Genomic DNA, 14,911 nt, shown 5'->3' on the forward strand with positions numbered 1-14,911 from the left:
ATGACAGATATATGGCCACAACATGCTGAGGTGTTCTTTTTTATTTAACGGAGTACTGCTATCTTCGTATTTGAATGGATTAAAGCAAACAGTATTATTTCAGGGACAATTCGAGTAGTGGTAATGCTGGATCAGCTGCTACTTCCAATAAATCTCACATCCAACTTTTTATACATGTTACCCCAGAAACTACCTTTTGGCTTTATTTCTTTATACCTGTGCTATTAATCTCCCTCTGGTCTTGCTTAGTGTGGTTCTAAATGCCAAAATAATAGTAATTCTTAGCCTGTTTAAGCCATGAAATAGGAAAACCTTTATACCACTCCAATTTATATTGATATCACTCCAATTTTTCAAAACAATTACTAAATAAGGATTAGCTGATGGAGGCTTTTCAATGGTTTACCAACTAAATAAGCAGCTTTTATGTGGTGAGTATTTAGTCTAACTGCAGAGCCTAACACTAGATTACCTAGAAAAATCAATGTTCCACAACAGCTTATATCTCTTCACTGATAAATCTATGGTATGTGGATAATCATCAAAAGTGCTTTTAAACAACAGATTAAGAACAGCAGAGAGAAAGTGTGAGATATGCAGAGCAGTGCAGCAATTATAATACTTGCAAAGATGCCTTATATCTACTTATCTATTATGTGTGCATTGTCCTGCTGTAAAGAACTGGTAAATAACCGTATGTGAGAAGAATGTCCTACACAAGCATAGGACAATTTTGTCTGCCAGTATTTTGTTTACATGTACGGTACATCAAATCTGTTTTAAAAATGAAAACACCACTCTGAGGTTTGTGCAGGTTGAACCGGGATATTGACTTTATCGAGTGAAATTAACATAATTACATTTCAGGAAATTAGTGAAGTTGAGTAACTTTCAACTAGTGCAGCTTAAGTGACTTTAGCTTAGGAAATGTCTCTGCAGTGAATTTCCAGAGCCAAAGTGTTTTGCTATCTGACCTTGCTCTGAAGCAAGCCAAGAACAGTAACACCTGTCGCAGAGCTAAAACAGCAGAGTGAATCTTTTTCAAGTTAAAGCTATTCAAAAACTACTTGTGGAGCAATGTGGCACAGGAAAAAACTGAATGGGCAGACCTGAACCTATACTGCTGGGACTTTGGGTTGGTTGCTGTGCCAACCTGTTTTTAATTTGGTTTGCTGCTGAGCATCATTTTTTATTTAAACCGTGGCTAATAAAATCCAACACAGGGATACATGGAGCAGTCTGTCTGCGGCGCACCGTAACCAGCAGCCACCACCGACTTTGAGGGCAAATAAAAGAACCAAAACACAACACAATGTCCTCCGCTTCAGATTTTGTCACTTTGGGCTGAACTGACAAAGGCCTTGGACATGACCATGAGGGATCAGTTCAATAGTCCGGATACAGAGATGTGACGTCTGTCTGAGTGAAGGATGGATGATGTGAAGTGAGGGCATGGTGAGGTGTTGGAAATAGGGGTGTAGGAAAATATGAATACACTTGAGTATCGCGATATTATGGTTGTGATACTGTATTGATTCTCAAAAACACTATTGATTTAATTTATCTTTGATAGTTTACATGCAAAGATTTGTGGCAGACAGTGGCTCAGATTGCGCAAAAAGTAGTGCTATGATGTTGGATGTTACAGGGCCAGATTCTTGCCAATACACAGCCCAAATTGACGAGGCCAGAATATGTCGGCAGAGTGCAGAGAAGCACAACACAGCAAGAAACAGATAATTAATAGAAAATTATTACTACGGGTATTATTGGTTATGTGGTAGTGTCTTTACTATGACCTAATCGGATCCTTGGACGACAGCATACACCGTTCGCTTTCCTGCATGCATATATATTTTATGTTATTGAAGTGCATTAAGATAGAAGGTGTGTGTGTGCAGGATGGCTTAGTGCAGGCATAATAGATGGGGCAAGAGAGAATGAATGATCAGCATATTGGGTCAATCCAGGCCAGTGTAATTACTCCTCCACAACAAGTTTGTTTTTCATTGTCTCCAATAAAACAGCTCTACAGTGACAGCTCTATATTCCTATTCCTCTATCACTGCCACCTGCAGCTCCATCATCCACTGACTATCATTTCTTTATCTATGTCTTTTTCATGTCCATGTCACTGTACGCCTGGGGATGAGCCAAGAACAAAGGTAGATTGAGAGAAAAGAATAGAAGAGAAATATATTTTGCCTACGGCACCTTAAAGAGTGCAAAATGACAGCACACATGATCAAAATGACATAAAGGGTAGATTGTAGGAGAAGCTTTACGTTGTAGGGTGCGTGGATAAACCTGTGACTATGTTACATAACCATGTCCTGGATGTTGGGGGTTTTGCAAGCAGATGCTAAACAAAGAAAGCTTCTCTTGAGCAAGGATATCAAAGATACAGTTTCCTACTGGGATAAACACAAGCAACACCTGACACTGGCACTTTTAATTACCCATGGGGAATTAAAAACAACTGGTAAAATACCGGGAGACACTGCATCTTCTGCATCTGTTCATCACTCTGCTCATTGTTATTTAGCCATCTACACTCTCTCATCCTCTCTTCCAAGCAGTTTTTCTCCATCTGTGTCATGTTGAACTCTGTTAAACTCTTCCTCCCTTGCCGGCATGCCCCCTTTGTCAGTCATAATAAGAGAGGATAGGCTGAGGTCCATGTAATTCACAAATGTAGAAGTTGAGATGTCAAGTGGCTTAGTAATAGAGCCTCTTTCCACTGGCTGCCCACCTGTTACTTATTATTCAGCCAATAACAATGAAGTCAAACATGAATGTGACCTAGGGTGGATGGCTACACCGAGAGGGGAGAGGATGGAGGAAGAGAGTCGAGGTAGCAATTTACGTACCAGCATGAATTATGATCGGACTGTCATTCAAAACAAGGTATTAATTCATTCTTTACTGCAACAGGACGAACATCTCAGCACTATGTCAAACAGACGTACATTACATCGTCGTGGCAAGGGCACAAGGGGCTTTAATATGAGTTAAAGAGACTGTGCTTCTTATAGACCCCGTCACTATGAGCGACCACATCTTGGAGTCACTGGAGCATTCTGGCTGATATATTTCCCTTTTTTAATTTCTAGAGTTGGAGGCCAACAGGAGGTCAGAATCAATACAGGCCCGTGGACTGCACTATCTCTGATGATAAATTCAAATTGGTGCCAGCTCTTTGATGTTTAGTGGCATGTAACAGTGCAGTGGTCAGCATTTAAGGGATACAAATGCCAAGATGGAAATAAGTAGCCACCTCTAACATCTTGTGATGTTCAAGACACGGCTCATAATGAAAAGAGCCTTAGTTTTATCTCACATTTGCCTCCAGCCGAAGCAAAAGTCAGCGCCACAAGCAGACCTATAAGTCCAACAAGCATGTTCGCAGTATCGCTAAAGAGAGAGGAAGCTGCATCTAATGTGATAAGCTACAATGGCTTGAGCGGGTTTTTCTCTCTGGTGATGGGCTGTGTATTTGAGTTTGGCATCTGCATTAAGTTTCTGGCAAGGACACTGAAAAAAGCAGCCCCAACAAAACATTTCACAACAAATAAAAATGATAAACACAAAGTAATTAAAACAGGGTGCAAGTTAGAGAATTAAGTGGGTTTAATGAATTGCTTTGCCGTAAAACAAAGTAAGAAAATTTGATCACAAAAAGAAAGAAAAATCTTATGTGATCAGTAGATGTAGACCGATAAATCAGTTTGGGCGATTAATCTGCGACGCTAGTACGTTTTACAAACTATCGTTATTGGCGGAACTGGGCTCTGATAGTGGCTGATGGCTGCACAGCCGCAACCAGTCACGCGGGGATTTTACATCATCATTTCCACGGGGGGAGAAAAAACGTATCTTTCGAATATATAACACTATCAGCTCTTCTCCAGGGAGGAAAAGATATCATTCACTGTTACTTTAACTTGCTTACTGTACAAATTTGGCGTTCTCTCTTCCAAATAATCCAGGCACGTAACCATCCATTCATGAAATTACATTGCACACTTAAGTATCCTCCTTACCCCGGGACATTAATGGTTTGTAAGAGTGGCATTTAACAATGTATGAGATGCACAACAGAAGTAATCCTGGCCCGTCCTTGAGAACAGAACAGTACGTTGCCCATTGAATATAAACAGAACATTTTCCAATGACGTTATCTACCAAATCACATGAATTATTAAATTCAGAGTGACAAAAAACTGATTTATTAAAAACAGCGTATGCAAAAGTAGCCGACTAGGCGGCCTAATTAATTAATCGGCTAACAGATTTTTCCTGCTCCAAACTATTGTTATTATATCGTCCTTTAAGAATTCGGTCGACCTCTATTGATTAGCCAACCCCTGGTTAAAACCTAATATGTTTGGTTTGTAACTTGTAACTGAAAATTTAGATGAGTCCATTGCCTGGGTCACTCTTTCATTTTTTGGATTCAAGAGAAGTTTATTTCTTGTAGCAGTGAAATTATCTAATTTGTGTTAGTTACGGAAATACCAAACAAGAAGTCCAAAACTACAATATGAAAATATGATTTTCAGCTCACTTCATTGCGTCTGGGTAACTCTTGAAAAACTAACTTCAAAACATGAGTGTCCATTACCCAGAATGTAGTTCTTGTCATCAGACAAGTCTGATAAGTGCACAACCCTGGTACCTCCACAATGCATCTGTTGTTTGTCGGTTTGTCAGTCCGCCATCGTCTATGAAATATATATGAAATGAAAAATCAAAAGAGGCTAAATGATGGTGACAGAGTGCAAGAAGGCTGAACTAAGTTTGAAAAATCACATCTAAATTCCCAATATCAGCATTATATAATGATTCCAATAGCGGTCATTACACTTCCACGAGGATATTTAATGCCAAACATTTACAGAGTATCATCACATCACTCAGCAAAGTGTCTGGCATTTGTCCTCTCAGCGAGGCTCAAGCTTTGTACAAGCAGCACACTTGCTCAATTTTCAGTTTGTTATGACAATATACACTTGAGTGGATAAAGTCAGGGTTCACTACCAACGCTGGTGGGGTGCCAACCACAAAGCACAAGAACAAAGCGGTGGGTTGCACTCCTAGCCCCAAGGCAAAATTTCATCCCACACATACTACATGGATATTCTTGGCCTAACTTAGCATACATGAGCTTCTCTTCAGATATACCCATAGATACATATATATAAAAAAAGGAAAAAGATATTTAAAAAAAAATAATGCACTTCAGAGCACTTAAGTCCCCACCTTCAAACACCCATATTGACTGCTCCTTCAGTCATGAAAAGCCTAAATGTCATTGCAGCCTCTACTGATGTGCCCATCCTTCCTCCGGCAGCTTAAGCCTTCCAAAATCTATTTCCTCTGCTGGCCCTGAGTCTGCCTGGCAGCTTTGGAAAGACAGCGTGGCTGCCCTGACATTCACCAGCTAGCATGGACCATATTAGGTGGAAGGAAGGAAACGGACAGCTATGACCATCTCTCACTCTGATTAATGCTTCACAGAGTCTTTTGGATTTGGCATGTGGTAGCTGAACTGATGCCAGCCTGTCTAGTCCTGACATATTGGGCAGGCAGGCAGACATGCATAGACATCAAACGCGGCACACTGAAGAGAAATCAGCTCGTCTCCATCTCAAGCAGAGATAAACAACAAGCTGGGCTACCTTTCCTGGCCCCACACTCTTTCCCCCAGCCCTTTATAGGTACACTGTAGAGTGACAAGATACTGAGGGGCGAATTCAGAAAAGAATGGATTGCTGCTGCTGATAGAACCATGAATTGCACATCACTTGTACCCGCTATCTAGCCCGTCTCATGGTCCGATTCACAAAAGATATTGCACTAATGTTATTACAGAGAAAAAAACAATTTGCCCTTCTTTTTGGAAAGAGAGGGAAGCAATAATTTGTTTATTTGTTTATATAATAACCTTATTTTTCCTTCATTTTATTCTTATTTTTTCCCTCATAGATTTCCATAAATGACATGTAGGGGGAGCTTTTATTCATTTATTTTCATGACAAAAATGTCATTGCATCCTGTCACTGCATCCCAAAATAAATGAGTTTCAGCGCAGCATGACGATGACGACTTCGCCATGATCATGAAATGTGCTTCAATTACCACCAACTATCTTAAGTTGTAATAATTTCACTGTAACTGCGTGTGGCTATTAGCGCTGATCTTTGTGAATTGGACTGTTTTTGCAATGAGGCCCAATTGCATAGAAAGGGGACAATTTTGTGCCAAATATATGCATATCACCTAATTAAAATATGTGAAAATAGCACAGGAGCACCACGACGCTATTTGCTTGGCAGGGCAGTTACATAGCATCGCACTGGAAAAAGGGCAAAAATTAGTGTCCATCCGGGTGTCATTTTTCCATCACTGCTGATCGGAGCTAGAGCCAATAAATACCTGTGACTACTGCAGTGTCAATTGGCCCAGAAATGAATGATTATTGTGACCTTTCCCACTGAAGGCAAAAGCCAGATGTTAGTGGGTGTTAGTGGGTTTTTGTCTAGTGAGAAAGGGGCACTTTACACTGTTTCTTTTTGTCTTATTTGTGCAGGTTTAGCGGCCGCAAAAGCCGCACATTCCCTTTATGAATTCGCCCCTGAGAATGAGGATGACACATACAGTATTAAGTTTCATGATGCAAACATGCCATCTTTGATTTTGTTTGGGGTAGGCTATACTTCAGACCACCCACTCTTACCGCCTTTTCACAGACATTTGGCAGACTGCAGCGATATCTGCTCACAATGAGGACAGCGGAGGCCTAACTATCAGCTATCCCTCCTAAAGTACAGAGAGAGACATTGATGTCTCATAGTGTACAGATATTATGCTTTTATTGTTTAGTCAACAGATCAATAGGAGCGGTGTCGAACTTGAGCCATGTAGCACTTTGACTTGAAAACATCATCATCTATTCATGAGGCTGCTGGTGAGCTACAAAACTTCTTGGGCTATTGGAGGCTGAAGTAGGATTTTTGTTTTAATTAAAACAGCTACATGCATACATAGAATACATACGCACAAGATGGATGTAAAATATAATTGAGAGTGTAATAAATAGGCAGTTTGTCATTTGCAACACTCAATAAATGTTGGTTATACCCTCTAACTGATCAAGAGTTTGTATGGAATTTTTTTATTGGAGATAAATGTGTGACAGTTATGTAAATGAAGTGAGCAAAGTGCTGTACATCAAATTGTAAATCACAAAAGCTGTAACCGAGCATATGGGAAACAAAGCCTTAAGTGGTAAAGAGCCATTACATTATGCACTGACATGTGAAAGTGTTACCATGAGAGCAAGCATGTACAAACACACGTACACAAAATGAATAAATAACTTAAAATATTAGTATAGTATAAACTATTCTGCAATACCAAAATGCATTTTCATCACTGCTTCAAGACAAACTGGCAAAGAGAAAACACAAGTGATAAAAAAGAGTGAAGAAGGGAGACATAGAAAGAGAGGCATATGTGTTTTCTCCTAGAGGACATTGTGAGGCTGGTTGGGCTTGAGATGGGCTTGGATGATGAGGTTAAGAGCTAACAGATGTGCTACTAATGTCTTGCATGACAAGCTGCCACGCCACGGCTAGAACCAAACAGCGCTGCACTGCACAGGTCTGGACTAAAGAAAGTGTTTTTAATAGAAAGACAGAGCAACGGGTGTAAGTAAAGACACTACACTATAAAGACAGACAGAAATAAAGAGAAAACAGGAAGAAAGAACAAGAGTGCAATAAGCAACTCTATGAATAAATTGTGTTTCTAACTTTTTATTAGCTGTGGGAAAACACAGCGACCTTTACCAGTAGCTTAAATCTAACATTCCTAGCTGAAGCATACAAGCCACCTGAAGTATTTATGTTTGTGAGTGTATAAAATGCTCATGCTATTACAAGCCAGGCTCTCTCAAACGGAAGATAATGGGACCCATAATGGCACCAACACTAAAGCAGTCTATTACTCTACTAGCAGCCATGGGATTGGATGTGGATCTTTCTGGGAAAGACTACAGATACCTACGGGCATCGCAACTACAAGCTATTATACAATTGAAACAAGCTTAACCTCATTAATCTAAACATCCATCTCTAAACCTTTTCTTGGACTTGTTTAACATCTGTCTGAATGCATGTGTTAGTGATGCCTTGGACTCCATTGTAAAGCTGTGTCTGCAAACACATATCTCAGCAATTAAGCTGGTGAGAAAAATGTTACGTTAACCGACTGGGTTATGACAGCAGAAGCTACAAAAATTGGAACAATGTTGTAAAACAACAACAGAATTTTCCTTTAGGAAAAGCCTTATCTGTTCTATCATTTCACCACCTGTAAAGACACCGATTCAGCTACAGGCAACCAACAACAACATAACAACAATCCTTTGTCTGCGAACAAGAGATTCCAGCTTAGAAACAATTGCAATTCCAATTGCTACGCTTGGAAATGCACACAGCACAAAAGCCAATTGGGATGAAATGATGGTAGAAAGGGGGGGGACAGAGTGCGGTATTTAGGTCAACATTGTTCATATTTTCAGCCTTTAATTTGTTTATCCTCTGAAAAAAATGCTTGCCAATATAGCATGGCATGGTACTTTTGCACAGCGCTGTTTCAGCCCGCTGCTCCAAGCTCTCTGTACTTTAGCTTCCCTCCAAAAGCTTTTAAGTCTCCTAATGAGATTAATTAAGCCAGTCCAGAGTTTGTTTAATGAGGCCCCAGTGGCCCGAAGCACGGAAAAGAACCATCGCTGGCAAATAGAAGCTTCACATTCCAAATAAAAAAAGGACCAAAACTTTGAAGGGGGTTTTAGAAAGAGGGTTTAAAAAGTTAAACCTTTGAGTCAAGTGGTGATAATCCATTTAGCTACAGGGCAGCAGACTGACTGGCAATTCAGTCCCGCAACTTACTAAAATGACATTATTTCCAGTGTAAAGTCTGAAGTGCCCTTGAGTATCTCCTCACCTCCTCTGAAAGAGGCCTCATGTAGCGGACTACACTCTGACCAAAGTATCGCACAACTTCTATCATTGCTGATGGTTGCATTTATGTAGTGGCCTCATACAAATTCTGAACAGGTAAATTATTTTTCATTGCTTTTTTATTGTCTTTCCCAACATTTTCTTTGATAAATGAAATTAAAAAGCACTACTTCAATAGCTCTAATTGAAATAAAAAACAAAACAAATGTGTAATACTTCACCAATAACTCTGATATTGAAGGCAACACATGTCCATTACCCAGGGATGGAAACACGTGAATGGTAAAAAAAAAAAGAGACTGCTAGCGAAAGTCGGGGAAAAATGTGCCCGTGTCATATACCCATGTGACTTAGGCTATATGCTTGAATAAATTGGAAATTCTAAAGGATATAGATTAGCCACCCAGTGGGAAACAGCAGCCAGCAACGGGGGTCCGGGGGAATGCTCCCCTGGAGATAAGGTTTTGGCTTTAAAAGCCCAAAATTTGGTTCCTCTGACACATTTTAATGCCACTATTCCATCATATACTGTACATTGATCTTAATTATTGCATATTTTAATGAGTTTGCCTGCCTGATTACAAACATGTAGTGATTTTTGTGAAGGAGAATAAAGCTTCTTGTGCATTTTAGCCCACACAGTCTGTAAATAGCTCTTAATATTTAAAACCACAACTATTCCTGACTGATCAGAACTTTTGTAATTAAGAATCATTAGATCTTATTTAATATTTATTTATTTATTGACATCTTCACAGTAAGGTTTATCAAGAGATGCCGCAATGATGGTTTGTGTATTGTTTTACTAGAAACATGAATGCACTCTTATTCGGCGAAAATAAAGAAGGTTATTTTAAGGGGGAACACGTTTTTCATCCCATGTTTTATCTAGCCTATGTATTGGATTTAAATTAATTTATAAAATAAACATGTGCCAAAAATAACTAAAACAACAAAAACATGTGAATCACTTAACTCAAATCACATCTAAAACTTCTAAAAGCGCAAAGTAAATAAAGATAATTAATTAATTTTTTCATTCATTACGCCCATAAACATGGCGTATATGGAAATGCAGCGCTTTCAGTGGACTTTTTAATGCTTACTGAGCAATCGTCACGTTACTGCCACCCAAACTGACGTGAAAAAAAGCAGCATTCGCCGAAAAGAGAGTTGTTTGCATCCCTATATCCTTGAGATATCTCAAATATAATGAAAATTGTAGAGAAAGAAGCCTTCAGTGGCCATTTGACAACTTCTCATTCTCAATTTTTTACTAGTTACTAGTGGTACTACTACTAGAAATCGCACTGGTAATAAAACAGCTACATCCGAACAGGGGCTGCATCCAGATACTGGGTTTCTTGCATTAATGCATTTAATTTAAAATTAATTACTGATTCCTCTATATACTGTATGATGTAATGAATTGTAAACAGAGAGGCAACTATGAATCTCATGAACCGACTGCATCCACATCACAAACTGTTGCCTCAGCTGTTTCTGACTCGTGGTGAGCTACCGTCAGTGCTGTGATGCTGGTAATTCAGTTACACCGGATCAAATGGTTCCTAATGCACCAACAGTTTTACCTTTCACATCACAAATTAGATTCAGATGAAATTTACGAGTCAGGTCGTACATCAGACGGGGACTCTTGGAGGAGGTGGAGCGAAATAAACAGATCAAAAGCTATTTGGTTCGAAGCAGCACCAATACTTCACCTCAGCCTAAACGCAGAGTGCCAGTAAAGTCAGTGAAAGCTTGATCCTCAATTCTTTGCCTACACAGACAAACTCCAGACACATCAGCAAGATAATCTGGCACTCTTTAAAGGAGGTTGTAAAGGCACACAGTAGCTCCCGTGGATCAGTACCATGCAGAGAGGCCTACTCAAAGACAAATACAGTATCTAAGATAAAAGGTAACCATGGGCTCAGACAGGGAGGAAGAGCCTGGAGATACAAAATACAATAACTGATAATAGTGGGTAAAAGAATAAAGAGGGGCGCTGAGAGAATACAGAAATAGTGAGAAGAGAAGTCAGGAGAAGCACAAAAACGCAGAGGCAAAGAAATAAAACCTCAATAAAGAGTTTTCATGCCATTTTTCATATCTAAAATAACTAAATTAGAGTCTTACCTATTTGCCTCTCCAGGTCAGCTGCTTCATCTGGCGTAGCCCTGGGCAGCACCCCTGGGTCGCTGAAGCTGGTTCTCAGGAGGGTCCCCAATACAAACATAAACAGCACACCTCCTATGACTGGGATGACTGGGGTCAACTGCAGCGCCAGGAACGGACAACTGGTAGGACAGGAAGAGATAAAGAGAAATAAGCAAATAGCAGACAAGAGACACAGGGTTCTTTCTGAACAGTAATGCTTAGCTAAGTCGTAAAAACCTGAAAGTTCAAATAGCCAGAGTCTTGAGGATTACTGGACAAACATCGGCTGATGTCCCGAGGGGCATGTGTCTGTCTGCTCAAATAAAACCTGCTCTTCTTAGCATAAATATTTGTACACTGCAAGCCTGTGCAAAACACTGAACTACTTGTAGTAGAAACAAGCCATGAAGTTTAGGGAGTTTTAATACGTGTGACTTGACAGTAAGTGGATATACAGATGGGCACACACATGAGGGTCAGTCCCCTGCGTTGTAATCTGTTCTATTGAGACAATTTAGCATAATCCCATTAAACATCGTACGGCGCAGGTGGTTATTACTGTAATCACATTTAGTCCCACAGAGGTGAGGCACAGGCTGCCGCATCCCATTTCATTTGTAAGTCTCTGGTCCGTTGGATTGAGTTTGGGGTCTCAAAAGAGGTGCCATTCCACACAAGGGAAACTAAATGAACATGCGGTAACCATCTGTTTTCAGGGATGCTGTTGAGGAATGCAAAATAGGACTGCGAGTTGAGCCAAGGTTCAGTGTTTACAAAAAGGCTCTTGTTTATCTACTCATCTATTGAAATAAAGTGACACATGCAAAACAGGTTGGGTTAATGATGATAGGGTTAGATATTAACTTTGTTGTCCAACTGTCACTGTGACTGGCGAATTCCAAGTTTTAACACTCAATAGGTTACCATTGTTTTTTTGGCTGGTGAGTAAAGCAAATCTAGCATGTGGCTGGAGCTAATATTCAACACAATCTTTAAGTACTGATTCTTTTTTCTGAAAATACATCTGTATTAAATACTTTTGTCAAGTGACTTTCATTAGAATAGACTTTAGAGCAAATGTAAAGAAAATAAAAATGAATACTTTACATTGGACCATCCCCAAAGTGTCTCCTTTTAGTGCAGGTATAGGTGATTAGTTATTGACTCTTGCAGGAAAAGCACCATTTGTTTTGCGAGGAGGCTGAATTACATTGAATGATGGAGGAAAAGATGGAGCTGGTTGGTGGATAGATATTACCGCCATTCACTAAGTGCATTAGACTGCACTACATGATTGAGTGCCATTTAAAAGTCGATGCAGAGAAACGATGACTACAGATCATAAATGAACTGAGGATGCTTAAAGCGACACTGATAGCTATAATAAAGCGACAAGGGGTCAACCATTGTGGTTACCCTGTTATATTCAACCACATTTCATAACTAATGTTACAGGAATGCTGCACTAAAGCTTTTATCATTTTTTACCAAAATGGCACACTGTGCAGACCCTCTTTAAATGTATCAAGGCAGTATGAGTTTCAAGTAATATGTATGATAGGTTGCTGATAGACATCATATCACTATCCCACTATCTAACCAGCCTTCAGATGGGAACACCTTGGGGGGGTAGTTACATCCGCTGGTCTATGCCAACAGCTGTTATTCTGATAAACCAAGCCAAACTATATTTAGGCTTGCCATGTTGGGTTCCATCAATGATAACGGATGAGGAGGTTGTAAAAAAAAAAGAAAAAAAAGGACCTGGATTTGCTGATGTCTGCTAATTGGGGTTCTAGCATATGCACACGTTCCCCGCGTTCACCTGAACTGCTTGAGATGGCTGCCCTTCAGGCAGGCGAAAAGGTCAGCCAAAATATGAGAACCAAGCAAAGAACACAGAGGCTTACGAATGTATTAGTGCACTTTTGAAAATGTGCACGTTTCTTATTTTATAAACACAAGTGGCTGGCATTATGTCATATTCTCAGGTGCTGAGATACAGTACAGTATACCATCCTTGTAAGCTAAATAAGCCAGTTCACTATTTTTTATTAAAATAAAAACTCAAGACACATACAATACTTCTGCTGTTTTGAAGAATGTTTAAGCTGTGACAGTGACAGACACACTGTGTACAACTAGTGCCATTAGCCCATCTGAGTGGACACCGGCCAGTCCTGCTGCTTCTTTACATCTGGAGTGAGACTGAACTAAGCAAAAAAACACTGTGTTGTCTGGGACATCAGCAGTAGTCTGCAGGCAGGACAACAGTGAGCGGCACAAACATATCTCCAGTTTAAAAACTCGCCTGGAGGTTCCCAAGATCATTGTACTGGACACTGACTGTGTCAATGTACAATATACACAACTCGTGTTAGACACTTGCTAACAGGGCGTCCATTTTATAGCCCTCAGTGACTTGTGACTCTTCCCCAGCCTCAGTCTTCAGAGCTGGATGGATGGAGACACATCATCCAGCACTGTGTCCTGAGATTGTAATTTAATACAGGGCATATTCCCATCTCTAGCTGAGGCAGTGCTACTGTACAGACCATCATTCTGCTTATGATCTTCCAAATGTGGCTGTCATTGTTTTATATAGTAAGTGCCTAATTAGTCTATATTATCTCATATTATTACATTTGCATGTCACTATTGCAACAGTAATGTTTTGGAAATGTAGATTACAAAAACGAGAAACTATTAGGCTTTAGGGATCTTCAACAGATGTGTTCAATACTGCTTGTTAACAGAAGGCATTTCCCTCCACCTTGATTCACGCACTCGACCACAATATTAAAAACTAGACAACAGAAGTGTGCATCACATCGCACAATTATCTCCTCATAATAGGCTTGCAATTAACTTTGGCTACTCTCTCTGTATTGCAAAGAGCAACGGTCACAACTGAGATATACTGAGACGAAGAGTTGGTGAAAACAAAACGACTGAGCAAATTGTATCTTCTTGCTCTACAGCCTGAGAAAGAACAAAACGTATGTTTTCAGAAAGACCAGTTCTACCAGAAAGAAAACAAATGACAAGAGAATGCCAGCAGATTTCTGAACATTTAGGCAGCGCTGAGAGGACAATTCCTTAAGAAATGCTGGAAGGAGATGACTACTCCAGTCATGCAGGGAAAGAACTCAGTTCTTTGTTTCCTGTCTGGAGGGTTAAGTGCATGAAAAATGCATCATCACATAGCAAACACAACCCACAATGCTGTTGGCTATTAGTTAAACAATAATATCCACATTAAAGTTTGTAGGATTCCCCCCTCTTTAAATGTATTTTGATGTCATGATTGTGATGATTTTTTTTTATTTGTGCAAAGTTCCTGCAGGCAAAAAATATCTGGATCTACACCAGGAAAATCTCGGGACATTAACCAATCAACATCTATAGCACAAGCATGTTTGTTTTTCTATGTCAATACTAAGAATTATTACTTTTTTTATTGTTGTATTTATTCAAATAAATTATAAAGAGCTGACAGCAGAGTAGCCAGATTCACTTTACAAATTCATGAAACATTTTAAATAAGTAATGATGACAAAAAAAAAAAAGGAAAATCAAGGAAACTTTGGTGGAGCTTTTATAAAAAAAACAGCAGAACCACATGTGTAAACATTTAAGAACAAGTGACAATAAAAACAACACAATGAAACAATCACTGTGTACAAGTCTGCAGATTAACACTGGAAGGGCAAAGTTTA

At 39.6% G+C, this 14,911-nt stretch overlaps 1 protein-coding gene across 4 annotated transcripts in view; it reads right to left on the minus strand.

The window, feature by feature from the left end:
- The window catches only part of LOC141783090 (palmitoyltransferase ZDHHC14-like), a 52,962-nt gene that overhangs the window by 23,498 nt on the left and 14,553 nt on the right, over positions 1 to 14,911 (minus strand). For all 4 annotated transcript variants that reach the window (XM_074660062.1, XM_074660065.1, XM_074660064.1 and 1 more), the window contains exon 3: positions 11,172 to 11,332. In XM_074660062.1, coding sequence (XP_074516163.1) covers positions 11,172 to 11,332 — 161 coding nt within the window. The remainder of the gene's footprint in view (positions 1 to 11,171; positions 11,333 to 14,911) is intronic.

Source organism: Sebastes fasciatus, chromosome 15 (assembly GCF_043250625.1).
Source record: "Sebastes fasciatus isolate fSebFas1 chromosome 15, fSebFas1.pri, whole genome shotgun sequence".
NCBI classification, from domain to species: Eukaryota; Metazoa; Chordata; class Actinopteri; order Perciformes; family Sebastidae; genus Sebastes; species Sebastes fasciatus.